Genomic DNA, 19,604 nt, shown 5'->3' with positions numbered 1-19,604 from the left:
TTTTTTAAATGTATGGTTACTAATTTAGCCATCTGATGTTCTTTGTGAATTTTTCTGGATGGTTTTTTTTTTTTTGAGATGGAGTCTTGCTCTTTTGCCCAGGCTGGAGTGCAGTGGTGCGATCTCGGCTCACTGCAAGCTCTGCCTCCTGGGTTCATGCCATTGTCCTGCCTCAGCCTCCTGAGTAGCTGGGACTACAGGCGCCTGCCACCACGCCTGGCTAATTTTTTTTGTATTTTTAGTAGAGAAGGGGTTTCACCATGTTAGCCAGGATGGTCTCGATCTCCTGACCTCGTGATCCACCTGACTCGGCCTCCCAAAGTGCTGGGATTACAGGTGTGAGCCACCGCGCCCGGCTGGTTTTGTTTTTTTAAATATAGACAATTATTTTGTTTCTAAGCCACAAAAACCTTTAGAACAGGCTGTTAATTGATGTATTCCACACATTATAGGTTTCAATGAAATAAACTGCAGTTGGAATTTGATTTAATTTTTAAAAATTTTATTTTTTAAATTGAACAGACAGTAAAATTGACTTTTTGTTTGGTTTACATGTCCATGCATTTTAACAAATGTATGGATTTTGAACTACTGCCACTGCCAGGATGCAGAACAGTTCTATAACATCATGATCTAACTTTTAACAGATTTTTCAATATGGTCACATCTTTAACATTTTAGTCTTGTCCTCTATCTTCAGGTTATTTTTGGATAAACGGTTGTAATATTTCAAAAATAATTATTTTTGACTTGCTTTGTATTTACTATGTCATACAGTTAGCTGTTTAACCAGCTTTTTTTCCTCTCTCAATTAAAGGGTATATTAAGTCAGAGTCAGGATAAATCACTTCGGAGAATTGCAGAATTAAGAGAGGTAAGTTTCAGTGATGAGTACTTTGAAAATAGTAATTAAATCTCATATTTATCAGAACTGTTGTATGTGCTAGGGTAGTTTCATATGCATCTCATTAGTTATACTAATAACTAACCAGTCCAGCCTACAAGACCAGGGGTCAGTTCTTGAAGTTTTTATTTGTATGGTTTTTCTAAGATACGTTGTTGGAATTAATGAAATAAGGTGTTAGCAACAGAATATCAATTGTCTGCATGAACAGTCAGCGTCAACTTCCAAGGGTTAACTGGGTTCTTCTGTTAAGTATTTCAGGCTTCTTTTTGTTTTTCCTAACCATAAGTCTTTTTTATAAAATAAATTGTGTTTATTGTAATTTTGAGGGGGGCGGGTAATTTTTCATAGCAGTTAGACTGTTTGAATTCCTTTATGTCTTCCTGAGGGCCATGTGTACCCACTTGCCATTGGAGTAGGCAAGACCACTCCTGGTTTGACCTGCTGTCTCAAATTATTTTGTAATGAGTACCTGTTGACTTTTGGGGTTCTCCTGCTGTCAGGTCCATCTGATACCTTGCTGCTTCCCTATGCTTTCTCCTATACAGATCCCAACAATTGCATATTTTACTGCTATTGGTGTTTTCTCTCCACTCATTTGTATTGTTTGTTGAAGAATATCTTGTTACCTATTTTTGTTATGAGTGTGCTTCATGGGTTTTTGTTACTTTCTGTTAATTTATTAACAAAACTAGTGTTATTCTGAGACGTTTGAAATAGGTAGCTTTAGGACAAATCAAAGTAAGTTTAATGTTTTAGGTATTCTAACTGTGTAATTTATCAGTCCAAGATACAGATTTAAAAAGTATAGATAGCCTTAAAAGGGTCAGGTAAATTAATAAATCTATAAATAGTAATTGAGAAAAACTAGTATAATTGTGGGAGGAGGCAAAGAAGAAAAACAAGGGAGTATAGATTAGGATGATATCATCAATATAGGCATATTGTCCCATAGAATATTCTTTGTTGTTATTGTCAATGACAGACTATTGCGTGAATTAACAATCAGAATTAATCATATAGGAATTTCCTGTATTATATTACTAAAGTTTTATTCTTATTGCTATCATGTTTGATTTCTAGTCTCTCGCAATTTTTTTATATAGCCAAATTACTGAATTTTTGTGGTATGAAAGAAAGATTATATCATTTACCACAATTCCCAAATAAATTCTTTGAAACATTCTAAACATGACTTTGAAAACCGGGCTAATTTACTTTTGTTATAGTGACAAGACCAAGCATTGGCCTCAATAATACAAATAATTACAGATGTCCTTTATTAATGAAAATTTGTACAACTTCTTTTGGATTAATAACTTAGAAAAATGTATACCCACTTTGGAAGTTATAGAGAAGGAACAAAACCTTAACTCCTGGTCTGCCCAAGATTCTGCTTTTCTAGTTGGACTGGGAATGTGTTAGTACTCAGAAAAGTATGCATGGGGATTAGGCGTATGCAACAAAGGGGTTATGGGAAGTGAGAGAATGATAGCTAGGGTATCCTCTTTTGTTTCTCTTGCCTTATATTAATAGAAAGAAAGTGCTTTTAGCAGCTAAAAGTACCTTTGCTTTTGCTAGAGGGGCAAATAATACAACATTTCTACCCAAAAGATTTTTCTGTTAAGCTAATATCTTTGCTTAACATTTCTTTTTTATTTGTCTTGTGTTTTGGGAATAAATGAAGGGTGTTGATAGGTATCTTGTATTTCTGGTGAGAAATTAAATGCCCATGTTTTATACAGTTAATGATTAGATATACATAGTAATGGAGAGCAGGCATGTTTAAAATTCAGAGAGTGCACATTAGAGGTTAGGCATCAGGTTTTGATGCCTAAAACCTGATAAATCCTCTTTAAAACATTCGCATTATTTAAATATGCATTGAATAGAGAGACAGGAATACCTCTTTATAATGTTATTATATCTGGAAACACAGGAATACCTCTTGTTTTTTTTCCTTCCTACGCTCAGCCCTTCTCCACTAAAGAGCCCTTGTCTGAGGGAGCTATACTCAAGAAAATACAGCTGACTGGGAAACACATCTACTTTATTCATAGATGAGTAAGCACCCATGTGATTGCCGGCTGTTAGTAAAGATAGGTCTCCTATCTATCTATTCTCTAATTTAAATTATAGAACCAGCATTCCTTGGCAATATCAAATGGGGAAAGAAAAAGAATTGACTTTTCTAGCAGGCCCCAGCCTTACTCATCTACTCAGTTGCAGCTGTTGAGGGACTTAGAAAACTGTGAGAGAGCTCACTGGCTAAAAAGCATGCCTTGTTATGCTTGTCTGTGGTAAAATGCATTTGTGTTGACCTTTCAAAGAGGGTGGAGCTCTGTGAATACTCTGGATGCTGCCAATTAGATTTGCAACTCTACCTAAATTTTTTAGGAGCTGGTGAAATGTCGGGGGCAAAGACCAGAGGGTAAGGGAATATGGAACTAAAGGGCCTATTTTAACTTTCCTGTCTAAATCCATAATTTTTTGCATTAACTTTATCTTCCTCTATTAGGAAATATTAATACTTACCAGAGTCACAGATTGATGAATTTGTTGTTGTTGTTTTTTTAATCCACCTACATGTATTAGTTTTCTATTGCTGCTGCAACAAATTACCACCAACTTAATGGCTTAACACAACACAAATAATTATCTTGGAAGTTTGACACAAGCCTCACTGGGCTAACATGCTGGCAGAATAGTGTATAGGTAGCCGGGAGAGGGAGAAGGGGACATGATTAAAAGATGCTCCCTTGTATCCAAGGACTTTTTGTCTAGATGAGGAAATGAAAACATGCAAAATCTGAAAACTATAGTATAAATTGAGGAGTGTTTTTTGGTTTATTTTTTGTTTTGGTGGGCTGTTAGGACTGCTATGTAACAGAGTCCAGCATGGAAGGTTGTAGGTTGTAGGAAATTATTTGGAAGAAATGAAGTTTACCTTCCAGTTCCTTCCAGAAGTGGGGGAGAAGGGAGTTGTCATAGGGCCACTAACTGTTGTATTTCGGAATAAAGACATCAGGAATAAGTACCCAGATTCTTTTATTGCCATTATTTCATTAAAGTAGTTGTGGCCGGGCACAGTAGCTCACGCCTACGCCTGTAATCCCAACACTTTGGGAGGCTGAGGCAGGCGGATCACGAGGTCAAGAGATCGAGACCATCCTGGCCAACATGGTGAAACCCCGTCTCTAGTAAAAATGCAAAAATTAGCTGGGTGTGGTGGCAGGTGCCTGTAGTCCCAGCTACTCGGGAGGCTGAGGCAGGAGAATCACTTGAACCCGGGAGGTGGAGTTTGGCAGTGAGCCTAGATTGCACCACTGCACTTCAGCCTGGTGACAGCGAGACTCCGTCTCAAAAAAAAAAAGGTTGTTTTAGTACCAAAACAATTAGGAAGGACATATTCCCAGGATGAAGTAACAGCTACTTATATGAAAGGAATTTAGATCTAAGAAAATCTCTCCACATGGGCCTTTGTTTCTTATTTCACGATGGATCTCTGAAAACTTTATTTAGGGCATGACCAGCATTTGGAGACCACTGCTGTGGGAATGTCAAGTCAGGAGACATTTGTGAGAGGAAAAGTAAAAAATATGCTCAGAGATGTTTGGGCAATGTGGGTGTTGGGCAGAATAGAGGACACTTACGAGTGTACCAGATAGTGCCTCAGTGTTTTGCTCGAGCAGTTCTCAGTGTTTTGAGAAGTAATAAGTTTGAAACAATGTAAGAAGAGGGAGTTGCTTATAATTCTTTGAAAATATTGTTTGAGGAAAATTATTCTAGCAAATGTGTGAGGGATGGATAAAATTAGAGGAGGACTTGAGGTAAGAAATCTGTCTAGAAGGCTATTGAAGGAAATGAACTGTCACAAGCTTGTCTAACCTGCAGCCTGTGGCCTGCATGCAGCCCAGGACGGCTTTGAATGTAGCCCAACGCAAATTTGTAAACTTCCTTAAAACATTGTGAGATTTTTTTTGTGATTTTTTTTTTTTTTAAATGCTCATCAGCTATTGTTAATGTATTTTATATGTGGCCCAAGACAATTCTTTTTCTTCCAGTGTGGCCTAGGGAAGCTAAAAGATTGGACATCCCTGATCTAAATTTTGAGAGACCTGGGCTGTGGTTATAGTTGTGATAAAAGATAGGATCTAAACATTCTAGAAAAAGTAATAAAAAATATTGATTATATGCAGGGATTAACAAAGATAAGTAAAATGTGACTTTGAATATTTTGAGTTTAGTGAAATATAGGAATCCCAGAACGATAAAGGGCTGTCTAATACTTCTGTGTGCTAACCTCCAGCATTCTAAGGGAGAAACACAGAAGACACAAGATTGAACCCAGAGGGCTAGAAGGAATCAATGAAGGACAAAGAGGAAACTGTAATTGACAGGAGTGTAGCCAGGAGCCCTAAAGCCATGGTCAGCAGGTATAGCTAAGAAAAGCTTCCATAGGTCATTTTGTCATTGTGCAAATACCACAGAGTGTTCTTTCAGAAACCTAGATGGTATAACCTGCTATATACCTAGGCAATATTGTATTGTTTATTGTTCCTAGGCTACAAGCCTGTACAGCATGTTACTGTACTGAATTCTGTAGACAGTTGTAACACAATGGTAAGTATTCGTATATCCAAGTCTATCTAAACATAGAAAAAGCACAGTAAAAATACGTTATTATAATCTTATGAAACCACCGTCATATATGTGGTCCGTCATCTTCCAGAACATTGTTATGTTATATGTGACTATACCTAAAATGAAAGGGTAATTACTGGTGGCTGGTTTTTCAGAGAGATAAAAATCAATGGATTTGGTTAGGAAGGCTCATTAATGACCTAAAGAAAGCAGCATTTTAACTAATTGCAGGAACTAGAAATTTCATTTTACAGATGAGAAAGCGTTTGGTTTCGACTATCAGACACTTTCATATATTGGGAGGAGGAAGACTACTGGCTATCTGTTTGGTATATAATAATTTGGTTTTAGATCAGATGAATATAATATAACACAAGTAGTAAGAGTCTCAAAGTTTTTCTTTTATCTTAAGTAATTTTTTTTTTTTTTTTGAGAGACCAAGCCTCACTCTGTCACCCAGGCTGGAGTGCAGTGGCAAACCTCAACTCACTGCAACCTCTGCCTCCCGGGTTCAAGTGATTCTCCTGCCTCAGCTTCCCAAGTAGCTAGGACCACAGATGCCTGCCACCACGCCCGGCTCATTTTTGTATATTTAGTAGAGACGGGGTTTCACCATGTGTTGGCCAGGCTGGTCTGGAACTCCTGACCTCAAGTGATCCACCCTCCTCGGCCTCCCACAGTGTGGGATTACAGGTGTGAGCTACCGCACCCGGCCTGTCTTAAGTGATTATTTTCTTCACATTATTATCAATGCAGCCATCATTACAGCTCTGGAAAGTACACTTTTTTCTTCTTGGATCTTCATATTCTTTAAGGAACAAAGTCATTTGTTGATGCAAATGTTTTAAATAATGTTAATGTTTTACATGCTAATTATTCCCTAATTATTGTTGCTGATACCTTAAGGGAAATGCAAATCTGTATTCAACATGTTTTTAAATTTTGAAAACTTTAAGTTTATATTTTTTGTTTTATACTGAAAATTACCTGTAAATCATTTTATGTTTTAGGAGCTCCAAATGGACCAGCAGGCAAAGAAACATCTCCAAGAGGAGTTTGATGCCTCTTTAGAGGAGAAAGATCAGTATATCAGTGTTCTCCAAACTCAGGTAAAAGAATAAAAGAAAAAGTATGGAATTTTTTGGATAAAGAAAAATAGAGGGGGTTTGATTTGGGTATCTGCAAGGTTGCAAAAGTTTTTTCTTTTTTAAGACCTATTTTTAAAACTTTTTGCTTTCCTCAATTTTTTTTATTTTTAATTTTTTTTGAGACAGGGTCTTGCTCTTTCACCCTGGCTACAGTGCAGTAGCATGATCATAGCTTACTGCAATCTCAAATTCCTGGGCTCTAGCAATCCTGCAGCCTCTGCCTCCAGAGTGGCTGGGAATACAGGCATATGCCACTGTGCCCAGCTAATTTTTAAATTTGTAGAGATGGGGTCTCACTATGTCACCCAGGCTGGTCTCAAACTCCTGGGCTCAAGCGATCCTTCTGCCTTGGCCTCCCAAAGTGTTGGGATTATAGGCATGAGCCACCACTCCTACCTCCTCAGTTAATGTTAAGGATACTTTTTTATTTATTGTATCTTTTGATTAACTGCATAATAATAGCAAATATAAAAACCAGCTGTATTGGGAGTAAACTTTTTATTTTGATTATTTTCCCCCACTTTAGTAAGAAGAATATCATTTAATCCATCCTCTCTCTGTTTTAAAGAAAGTACAATAAGCCATCCACATTGATGTGTTTTTGTATGTGTGGATTCAACCAACTGGATCAGAAATATTTAGGGGGAAAAAAACCATGTGTAGTGAACATGTAGACTTTTTTTCTTGTCATTATTTTCTAAAATATTACATAGTACAACAACAATTTGCATAGCATTTTCATTATTTAGGTAGTTTATGTAATCTAGGGATGATTTAAAGTATACTGGAGGATGTGTGTAGGCTATATGCAAATACAATGGACTTGAGCTCCTGCGGATTTTGGTATTAATAGGGAATCCTGGAACCAATCCCCCACAGATACCAAGGTACTACTCCCATAGGTTTTTTTGACTTTTTTCTAATGAAGCACATTTATATCAGGTTTCTCTGCTGAAACAACGATTACGAAATGGCCCGATGAATGTTGATGTACTAAAACCACTTCCTCAGCTGGAACCACAGGCTGAAGTCTTCACTAAAGAAGAGAATCCAGAGAGTGATGTAGAGCCAGTAGGTAAGCTTCATTTTGTCAAAAGGTTAATTTAAAAACTAGAGGAGAGCCAGGCTCCTTGGCTTACACCTTTAATCCCAACGCTTTGGGAGGCCAGTGTGGGAGGATCACTTGAGTTCAGGAGTTTGAGACCAGCCTGGGCAACATAGAGAAAACCCTTCTCCACAAGAAAAACAAAAACAAAAATGAAACCCCAAGAAAACCTAGAGGAAGATTTTGAGAGATTCCAGGATGTGAGCTGATAGATATGGGCTGAGGTAGAAGTATCCATGGTCCTAATAGTTTCAGAAAGATGCAAGGGTTTGTTTTGTTTTTTTGGTTCTTTGTTGTTATTTAGGAGAAAATAAGTGTTTTTTGGTTGCTTGTTTGTTTATTTGAGATGGTGTCTCACTCTGTTGCCTAGGCTGGAGTGCAGTGGCATGATCTCGGCTCACTGCAACCTCCATCTCCTGGGTTCAAGCGATTCTCCTGCCTCAGCCTCCCGAGTAGCTGGGATTACAGGCACGCACCACCATGCCCGGCTAATTTTTGTATTTTCAGTAGAGACGGGCTTTTACCATGTTGGCCAGGCTGGTCTCGAACTCCTAATCTCAAGTAATCTACCTGCCTCAGCCTCCCAAAGTATTGGGATTACAGGTGTGAGTCACTGTGCCCAACCAAAATAATTGTTTTAATATGCAAAAATTTCATAGTCTATAACACCACATTTTCATTGTAATTGAAATTCATTTATTATGCTACACTGTTTTATTAATAGCAGTAGCTAGATTTCATATGAACAGGTCAGTTCTGCTTACATGCTAATAAATGTGCTATTTGTAATTGTTTGGATATTTTAGTTTTTAAATATTGCTTAAATAGTTCTATATTCATAGATATTTGTATTTGTCCTATTAATTGCTTTTTAACTGGAAAAAGAAGAAATAGCTATATTTTGTCTTAAAATTCAGTTACAGCCTTCTTTGCTTTGAGGATTGAGGTATATATGCAGTAAAATTCCCATCTTTTATTTCCTAGCTTTTTCTTTCAAAGGGACTTATGATAAACTTGGAGTAAGTAGTTGAGCAGTTAACTATCTGAGCAACCAGCCTATGGTGGGGTGGTGGGGTGGTGGGGCGAGGGATCAGTTCTGAAATTCCCAGACATGTGGAAACTTCAGACTCATAAATGTAAAGAGATGGAGAAAGTCGCACTTATCAGAACTCCTCTCAGAAAGAGATTAGAATGTGGTTGGAAAGAATACTGTACTTTATTAATCCTTTTGGGAGGTGAGCTAAGACACAATTTTGAATAACAAAAGATGATTATCAAACTGTCATTTTAAGGAGGGTAGATTCAGCTAATGTTAGTTAACTACTGTGCCATTCTGAATGGGGTTGAACCACAAAGAGGTGAATTCACTACTAAGCTGCTTCAGATAAAGATTAAACAACTAATACTAAGTAGAGGTTTGGAAGGGTGCCAGTTTATTAGCTGACTAGGGTTGTCCCTTCTTCATCTGACTAAGAGTATATCAGAATATTGGTGTAAGAATACACTCCTGGTCAGGTGTGGTGGCTCTCACCTGTAATCCCAGCACTTGGGGAGGCTGAAGCAGGCGGATTGCCTGAGATCAGGAGTTCGAGACTAGTCTGGCCAACATGGTGAAACCCCACCTCTACTAAAAATACAAACAAGTTAGCCAGACGTGGTGGTATGCGCCTGTAATCCCAGCTACTTGGGAGGCTGAGGCAGGGGAATTGCTTGAACCAGGGAGGTGGAGTTTGCAGTGAGCCGAGATCACGCCACTGCAGTCCAGCCTGGGCGGCAAAACGAGGCTCCGTCTCAAAAAAAAAAAAGAGGGAATACACACCTGTGTAGTAACAGACTGTTCCTGGAGCACCCTTATATTTGTAACTGCCCAATGGGTTCACCTTGCCCACTGCCTAGACAGAGCTGATTTATCAAGATAGGGGAATTGCAGTAGAGAAAGTAATTCACGCAGAGCCGAGTGTGCACGTGACCAGAGTTTTATTTTACTCAAATCAGTCTCGCCAAGCATTCACGGATCCTAGTTTTTAAGAACAATTTAGTGGGTGGGAGGAAGCCGGTGAGCCAGGAGTGCTGATTGGTCAGGTCAAAGATGATATCATAGGGAATCAAAGCTGTCTTCTTGTGCTGAGTCACTTCCTGGGTGGGAGCCACAAGATCAGCTGAGCCAATTTATCGATCTCGGTGTTGCCAGCTGATCCATCAAGTGCAGGGTCTGCAAAATATCTCAAGCGGTGATATTAGGAGCAGTTTAGTGGTGGTCAGAATCTTGTAGCCTTCAGCTGCATGACTCCTAAATGATAATTTCTAATCTTTTGGCTAATTTGTTAGTCCTACAAAGGCAATCTAGTCTCCAGGCAAGAAGGAGGTTTGTTTGGGAAATGGCTTTTATTGTCCTTGTTTTAAACTATAAACTAAGTTCTCCCAAAGTTAGTTCAGCCTACACCCAGGAACGAACAATGACAGTTTAAAGGTTAGAACCAAGATGGAGTCGGTTAGATTAGATCTCTTTGGCTGTCGCAGTCATAATTTTCCAAAGGCGGTTTCATATTCCTTACTGATGGCCCCTTCTTATGTTGCTTTATTGTTAGTGGAAGATGGAACTTCTGCTAAAACACTGGAAACACTCCAGCAAAGAGTTAAGCGTCAAGAGAACCTACTTAAGCGTTGTAAGGAAACAATTCAGTCACATAAGGAACAATGTACACTATTAACTAGTGAAAAAGAAGCTCTGCAAGAACAACTGGATGAAAGACTTCAAGAACTAGAAAAGATAAAGGTAAAAGAGCAGATGAGTTTTGTTCTAATTTAATCCTATAAAATTAGAACCATAGGCTCCACAGCATGGCTTGTACCTCTGGGAAAGGAGAGTGGATGGAAAGGGCATTTTTGTTTGCCCTGGCCTACATAACACCAAACCTTGAGACTTCTGTGTACTTTTCTCCTTCTGCGCTGTAACATGTATATAAATTAGATAAATGTTTAGAGTTCTCAAATGAGAAGAAGCTTTATTAGAGATGGAAATGAATTTAAAAATTTTTTTTAGGACCTTCATATGGCCGAGAAGACTAAACTTATCACTCAGTTGCGTGATGCAAAGAACTTAATTGAACAGCTTGAACAAGATAAGGTAAAACAACAAAACCTATGATACTAAAATTTGTCAAGAGGCCCCAACGTTTACTTTTGGAAACAGCTGGAAACATTCGTGCTTGTTTCTGTTTTCCAAAAATTATTGCAGCTTTTTCCATGAAAAATCTTTTTAATTTCTAGATTTTTGTAACTACTAGCATTAGTTTTGTATCATGTGAAACTGATTCTCAGATTTCTTGATCCTAGTCAGCATTTTGATTTGTAGACTAGAATAACTGTTGCAAAGGAAGTTTATATTTATAGTACATAACTACTTTACAGAGAAAAGTTATTTATAGTTAAGGCATTCTAAATGTGAATGATATCAGTATGTTCTTTCAAATAATATGGAAACAGATTAATCTCTCAGATAAGTTGCCTAAAAAATAAATAAGGGGCTGGGCACAGTGGCTCATGCCTTTAATCTCAGCACTTTGGGAGGCTGAGGCGGGAGGATTGCTTGAAGCCAGAAGTTCAAGATCAACCTGGGCAGTAAAGCAAGACCTCCTCTCTACAAAAAATAAAAAATTAGCTGGGTATGTTGGTATATGCCTGTGGTCCCAGCTACTCGGGAGGCTGAGGCAGGAGGATTGCTTGAGCCCAGGAGTTAGAGGCTGCAGTGAGCTATGATCACACTAGTGTACTGCAGCCTGGGTGACAGGGTGAGACCCTGTCTCTTAAAAAAACAACAAAAATAAATGATAATGTATATATTAGCATAAATAAAAATGTCTACAAATGAATTTTAGAATGTGTAGGTGAGATTAGAGGATTGAGGAAGGAATGAGTCTTACCTTTGGTAGTTTGGAGTTGGAGCAGCAGCTATAGCTACGCAGCAAAGACAACCAGAAAATTCATGGGTAAACAGTTTTGACCTGTCTTTCAGCTCCAAGTTCTTGGGTCCTTTTTCTAAGCAGCTCCCAGTTTGTTCCATAGCATCCACCATTTTCTTTAATATGCCGGGTTATCACTACAGTATTTTAAGTGGTCATGTAATTAAGAACATGTCAGAGCTGTCCTGCTGTTAAAATGTATTGGCGATCTTTTTCATCCTTTTCATAATACTGCTTTGCTAGATTATAAACTTCTTGAGGGTCTACTTAAATTGTTTATTATTATTATTATTATTATGAAGAGCTTAAAACATTTACAAAAGAAAAGCTGCTAAAATGAATTTCTTTGAACCCACCACCCCGCTTCAACAGTTAACATCTCATGACTAATCTTGTTTCATCTGTACCTTCTCAACTTTCATTGTCTTACTTACCCAGAATTGTTTTAGAGCAAATCCAAGAAATCTTATCATTTTTTTCCAAAAGTATTTTAATATATCTTTAAAATAAAAGATGTTATTTTTACAATACTATAACCACATTATTATGATCACATCTAAAAATTTAATAATTTTTAAATATGACCTGCTATCTAGTCAGTTTCAGATTTTCTCTAGTTTCTCATATATTTTTTGCTCTTTTATGAATCAGGGTCCAAATAAAGTTTTTTCATTGCAATTGGTTAATATGACTCTTAAGATTTCTTTTAATTTACTGGTTCGATTATCTTCTCTCCTTCTCTTTCCACTATATTTTGAAGAAACTGAAGGCCCACGATTTTGTTTTGAGATTTCATATAACAGTGCCTCACTTACCTGGTTGTTATCTCTCTGTCTCTCCATTAATATTAGCCATCTGGAAGAGTCATACTCTAAAGCAAGGGTTGGCAAACCCTACGGAGAGGGTGCTAATCTTAAGACCATGAAATAGTTGTCACAAAGTCTGAACATTTTTTCAAGAGACAAGTGAACCACCTCATTTTTTGTTAGTCCTAAATGACTTTTTTACTGTATACCATTTAGTTGTCTTTTTCCCCCGCTGACGTCCATTTCTAGTGTAGATTATCCGGAAAGAGGGAACAGAAGTAACTAGCAAGTTGGAGGAATGGGGATGCCTTACAAAGTAAGGAATAGTGATGGTACCAGAGACAGTCACAGGAAGAAAGAGAAAAACCAGGTAGATGTGTCCTGGGGTTTTGCTTTATCCAGTATGGCAGCAGGCACCTTCCATTCTCAAGTGTCTGGGGTTATCCCCATGTTATAGCACAGATCAATACTTGCAGTTTATTGTAGTGCCAAGCCAGGTTCAGAAGACTATATTTTGTTCATTATAAACTGTTTACTAAGACAGATAGCACATTTGTAGAAAGGTTATAAAATAAATCTTTTAAGTAATAATGTTTTAATGCTTTCAGGATTAAACTATTAAAATTTGTAATGTAAAAAATACTGTTATGCTAGGTAATAGGATTAGAGCAGAAAACAGACCTCGGTTTGTGAAGTAGTGAAATAATTGTTACACTGTACTTAGCAAGAAATATCATTTTTTTCTGCCTTTTATTTTTTATTCTGTCACCCAGGCTGGAGTGCAATGGCGTGATCTCAGCTCACTTCAACCTCCGCCCCTTGGGTTCAAGCAATTCTCCTGCCTCAGCCTCCTGAGTAGCTGGGATTACAGGCATGTACCACCATGCCTGGCTAATTTTTGTATTTTTAGTAGAGACAGGGTTTCGCCATGTTGGCCAGGCTGGTCTTGAACTCCTGATCTCAGGTGATCCACTCTCCTTGGCCTCCCAAAGTGCTGGGATTACAGACATGAGTCACCATGCCCGGCCTTTTTCTGCCTTTTAAATTAAGTTTTATCTGTGCTGTTGATGATGCAGTTTTGTTATACAAATGTTTTAGAGTCTTCACTTCTATTCAGGGAATGGTAATCGCAGAGACAAAACGTCAGATGCATGAAACCCTGGAAATGAAAGAAGAAGAAATTGTTCAGCTCCGTAGTCGCATCAAACAGATGACTACCCAGGGAGAGGAATTACGGGAACAGAAAGAAAAGTCCGAAAGAGCTGGTAAGAACTCGAGGGTTACTTGTTTTATGTTGGAACTCAAAAGTTACTTAAAGTGCTTGACCAGTATTTTAAAAAATGAGTTAAATATTGATAAAAATTCTTAACTATAGAGGCTCCTAATAAGACACCCATCTGCTCATTAGAGGAGGCAGAGGTTGGCAAACTGTGGCCTGTGGGCCAGATCCAGCCCACAGCCTGTTTATGTACAGCCCTTAGGCTAAGGATGATTTTTACATTTTTAAGTAGTTGAACAAAAGAAAAATATATGACAGAGACCATATGTGGTCTACAAAACCTAAAATATTTATCATCTGGCCCCTTACAGAAAATGTGTGCTGACAGAGTATCAAAATTAAAATTTAAAATTTTAGAACTTCCCAGTAGGTACGGCATGGTACTTATTAAATAATTGCTACCTTATAGATGCTTTAGGGTAAACAAAAAGTATAAGTTATAGTCTGCTTTTAAAGAGAATAATGAACACTTCAGTGTTAATAGCATGTTTTGACACAATAAATGCTGGGCTATAAAGTATAGAAACCAGCATAGTATTCAACAAGGTACAAAACCAACTAAAGCTAGGAAAGGAGGGATGTTTGAAAGAGGAGAGAGCAGGATGAACTGTGCCTTTAAATCAGTGAAGATGAGAGTTTTGAATTGGACCTCAAATAATCAATAGAATGGGCCTAACAAGAGAGGTGTGGGCAGCACACATTTCAGGTGCTACAATGCCATAAACAGGCACAGTGATCATAGTGGGTGTATGAATCAGCTGAAAACCATTCTTACTGAAGTGGGAAATGCAGTTGGATTGTAAAGGAACTGACTATTGAAATCTTAAAAGGTAGGTAGCTGAGTTTAGACTTTGAAATACAAAGTAACAGGAAACCAGTAATAGGAAGGCGTAATGTGATGGGAGCTAGGGTTTTATGTAGAAAAGAAATGAAATAGGAAGTCAAACTTAGAAGCAAAGACAGAAATCCAGTTTGAGGGACTGTGAGCTTTGGCCACCTTGCTAGGATGGTGGTTCTAGGAAGGAGAAGAAAGGTAGAATCTGTAGAATTTGGTATCTGATCAACTCAGGGAGGCAGAAGAAAAGTAAGGACTCTAAGTTGACTCCAAAGTTTTAAGCTTAGGACACTTAATGAATAGTAGTGTGGAATTAGAATAGGAAATCTAAAGGGGGAAGTTGAGAATTGGAGTGAAATGATGGGTTTTTTAGATACACTGAATTTGAGCCAGTCATGAGCTTTTCAAATGGAATTGAGTTGCAGGAATTTGGAAATAAGAAATTGGAACATCTTTCAGGAGTCGTCAGCCTAGGATTGAAGCCTGTGGTTAAATCTGTAGGAGAGGCGGATTTCTACAAAAGATTAAGTTTTACAGTAGTAGTAATAGTCGTGGCGGTAACAGCAGCAGCTGCTTCTGCTGACACTTATTTAGCACTTGTTGCTGCTACTACTACTGCTGCTACTATTGTTAATACTACTGCTAGCCATTACTTACTTTAGTAATGCTCTGCTCTAAGGGCTTTGCTTGTATTTACTTGTATTGCATCCTCACAAGTGTATGAAATAATACTATTATCTTCATTTTACAAATAAGCTAACCTAAGAACATAGAAGTTAAGTAATTTACCTACATTTATGCACAGAGAGTAAGTATATACTCAAGATTTAATCCAGGCATTTTGACCCAGAGTCTGTGCTCTTAACCATATAGAGGTCTTGAGTTTGGCAATGAGACATAAATGAGGAAAAAAAAAAAAAGTTACCTCATGAAGTCATAGGAATTGTGGATAGTTTTTTGGGGGAATATAAGATGTGTTTCAAGAAATGAAGAAGGTAGGATGAAGACTTTGAAAAGGTCTTTGAATTTGGCAAGGATTTGATTTGGAGGATGCAGTTTTGAGAAATGATTTTATAAACCAGATTTTAAGGTGTTAAGGAGGGGACTGGGTCTCTAGACAGAGAAATAGTTGACTATTTCATGAATATCTCCCCATCTTCTTGGACTTATTTTATGGATAAAGTGACTGGGGAATTTAGTTAATGAATTTGTTCTCATCAAACCTAAGAAAACTTCCCTTTAGAGAGAGTAGATGCCATCTTTCAGAATATAATCTTTGAAGACTTACTTGAAGCAGTTTGAGTGTTGTAAGACATTGGGTTTAACAGGTTTGCTTTCAGTGAACAGAAAATCTAATGCATAGCCTCAGCTTCTCATATCAAGCCTTTCCATTTTCAGAACTGCTTTCTGTTGACTGTTGTAGCCAGTAGAGAGAAAATGTTGGTCAGGGGATTACATTTCTTTTAAAATTCGGTGTACTTAATGAGGAGATAGAAACTGATTAATAAATATCAAGTTGAAAAGGGTAAATGATGAAAAGGTAGACAAAATATATAGTTCATTCACATGCGGATAAAATTTTCAGGTATATGTTCCAGTTAAACCTTTAATAGAACAGCTTTCCTTCCCTTGCTTGCTTCTCCAAAACACAGATATATTTTGTCTTTCAGTGTGATTTTCATAAACCATATTTTTATAAATATTTGATAGCCTAAAGGTTTAAAATTTTTTCTATTAATACTGTCAAAAATAAAAAATAAATACTAAAAGAATTAAGATTTAAATTATTATTCCTTTTTTTTGGGGCACAATCTCGGCTCACTGCAACCTCCGCCTCCTGGGTCCAGTGATTCTCGTGCCTCAGGCTCCTGAGTAGCTGGGTTTACAGATGTGTGCCACCACACCTGGCTAATTTTTGTATTTTTAGTAGAGACGAGGTTTCACTATGTTGGCCAGGCTGGTCTCGAACTCCCAACCTCAGGTAATCCACCCTCCTTGGCCTTTCAAAGTGCTGGGATGACAGGCGTGAGCCACTGCGCCCTGCCAGATTTAAATTATTAATGGATACATTTATTTTGGAAAGTCTTCAGATAACAAAGTTGTAAGTGCTTTTATAGATTTCTTAAAAATTATATTTGTAGTCATAATAATTGAGGGCTAAGAGCAAAGTTGTAACAAACTGGCTCTACATTGAAGATAATGCCTTTTACATCTATAATGAAAGCTAGTTTTGCACACAAACTGTATTTCATTTAATAGTCTTAGTTGAGTCTAAACAGAACTGTTCAAGTAGGAAGTGATTCTTAGTTCAAATGTAAAGGCATATGCCAATTGAAAGAAAACTTGCAATTAAGTACTAAACATAAGAAAAGGTCAATGTAAAGGAAGTAGGATTTCTATAAATAGTCTGGCTATTGGAAAATTCAGTTGCTGTATTAAATATTTGTTTTCTTCTTTGTTAGATTTAAAATTCAAAGGCTAAACATAATAACTGGCCATGTGAAGGAAACATTAACATCATTACAGCTTGCTATTAGGATTTTAGAAGTAGATATGTCCACATAAAACTCTTATCTAGAAAATAAACTCTCCAAATGCATTTTCAACTGTGAAGAAATTTAATTCTGATATTGCTAGTAATTCTTGATGTGAATATTAGTAGACAAATCACTAATTCCTTTGGCTCACTTATTCTGGATGTCAAAATCAGCTCAAGAACATTCCCCACTACTTTTCTTGGGAAACAGTCTCTTAAGCTGCTCCTCATATTTTTTTCTAGATGAATTGTGGTGCCTTTAATATGTTGGAGGACAGAGGAAATCTGAATGTCTTTGATTTTAAATAGGATGATTTTCTTTATTTTATTTTTCTGTTTTTGCATGCTGGCATAAAAAGAATAATTCTATTATAAAATACTGAGACTGTGAATACAATGGTGTACCGATTTCAGGATGGTGTATCAACCTGTAGTTCTTAAATAGTCTCCTCTCTAGTGGAAATGTTAGGCATATTTTTTGAAGTATGAGAGCATAGCATTCTTGTTTTGTTAAAAATATGTATTTTAGTGGATAAAGAAAACAAAAAATAAGTTTATTGGTTATAAGCGCTTCTACAATTGTTGATAGTGTTTCTTTCTAGTTGTTACTTAAGAACAGATGGTCATATCTTCTATTAACCAGATTTTAAACTTGGAAAAGTTTGGTGATTCAGCTTAAGTGCATAATGCTGTATTTTAACTCTCCAGGAAATTATATCCTCAGTGTAGCACCAGTGTAGAATGTTAATGCTACTGAAGTTCACACTAGTTCTTGGCTGTTCTCTGTGTGTGTGTGTGTGTGTGTGTGTGTGTGTGTGTGTTTATCAGGATAGGAGATGGGGTAGCTAATTATTAATACAGTGTATTACCAAAAAATTGGAAAATAGAGAAAATCACATCACTGTTGTTTTAGTAAATTTCCATTTAGTGTTTTCTCTAATTTTTATTTTTTTATTATTGTAATAATGCTGCACATTCAATTTTGTATATTCTTCTTCCCCATTTAGCATTATGTTATTGACACTTTTACGTGTTGCTAAAGTACTAACATATTTTAATGGCTGTGTCAGAGTGCATGTACATCATTTACTTGGTTATCATTTCCTTATTGTTTACCATCTAGATTATTATATATTTTTGTTATACTATTGTGACAATTTTGAGATATAGCTTATTAGATCTTTGAATTTTATCTCAGGATAAATTCTTAACCATAGACTTTTAGTCGTTTTCGTTAGCTACTTTTAAGTGATTTAAATATATATAGCCATTAAAAAAGTAACCCATGCCACAGTGTTAATCCTCCCCGCCATTAAAATGTTTTTTCCTACAATTATGCAAAATGAATAAAATATTTTGCTTAGATTAGGGAAGTTTCTAGAGTATAGTAACTTTTGTAAACCCCATTTCCCTTTCATGTACCTTGTCTTTGCTGAAGTTACTTGTTTTGTATGATTGGTGGCATTTAAAAACTTGGACTAACTCATAACATTCTTTGCTTTTTTATTGTCATGTTGTGTTTGTGCAGGAAATAAGTTTTTTATTCATTTGTATAGTATAGGTCTGATACACCAAAATAAATTCATTAGACCATATTTATTTGATGTTTGAAGGACCCTTTAAAATAGTTTATCTGTTTAAATAATGTGTAAGATTTATGCATTTTTATATAACAAACCAAAATCACATGTGTATTTAACTGCTTTGTTAGTTGCTGATAATTTATGTAACAAAATTTTCTCAGAGTCTTAAGTCTCACAAAACATCTTATTTTTGTGCATCCACACATGCCAATAAGTGAATCATGGTGCCTTTCCCAAGCCTTGTATGAACAGGACTGGGGTAAGGGCTATTTTTTTTCTTATCATGGGTACTTAGAATAAGCTTTACAAAGAAAATTCCATGTTTCTCAGGCAAAAAAAAAAAAAAAAAAAGAATTAAAGTAGATTTTAAGTGTGCCATGTTAGATAAGTAATATGTACGTATTTTGGCACTAAATGAATAACTGCTGGAAAAATTTATTTTAAATGGCTTTTAAAATGCAATTATTTATGTCGCCAACAATGTCACTATTACTTGAAACCATCAGTAGTTTAAAAACACATTTCTTTGGTGCAGGATTATATTTCTAATTTAATCAATGTACTTAGCTTTAGCCTAATATTTTTCAACATTAGCCTGATGTTTTCAAGGTATTTGATAGATAAATGTGTATGTAAAATGTACAGGAAAATTTGGGGCTGCACATGGTGGCTCACGCCTGAAATCCCAGCACTTTGGGAGACTGAGGCGGGTGGATCACCTGAGGTCAGGAGTTCAAGACCAGCCTGGCCAACATGGTAAACCCCGTCTCTACTAAAAATATAAAAATTAGCCGGGCGTGGT

General features: G+C 36.8%; 1 protein-coding gene across 12 annotated transcripts in view; it reads left to right on the top strand.

Moving 5' to 3' along the window:
• The window catches only part of GOLGA4 (golgin A4), a 123,675-nt gene that overhangs the window by 44,840 nt on the left and 59,231 nt on the right, over positions 1–19,604 (top strand). For all 12 annotated transcript variants that reach the window (XM_054481137.2, XM_054481135.2, XM_063662039.1 and 9 more), the window contains 6 exons: positions 818–874; positions 6,559–6,657; positions 7,639–7,771; positions 10,390–10,577; positions 10,845–10,928; positions 13,687–13,834. In XM_054481137.2, the coding sequence (XP_054337112.1) occupies positions 818–874; positions 6,559–6,657; positions 7,639–7,771; positions 10,390–10,577; positions 10,845–10,928; positions 13,687–13,834 (709 nt within the window). The remainder of the gene's footprint in view (positions 1–817; positions 875–6,558; positions 6,658–7,638; positions 7,772–10,389; positions 10,578–10,844; positions 10,929–13,686; positions 13,835–19,604) is intronic.

Source organism: Pongo pygmaeus, chromosome 2, assembly GCF_028885625.2.
Source record: "Pongo pygmaeus isolate AG05252 chromosome 2, NHGRI_mPonPyg2-v2.0_pri, whole genome shotgun sequence".
In the NCBI taxonomy this organism is placed as follows: Eukaryota; Metazoa; Chordata; class Mammalia; order Primates; family Hominidae; genus Pongo; species Pongo pygmaeus.
This window is presented reverse-complemented; position numbering and strand designations above follow the sequence as displayed.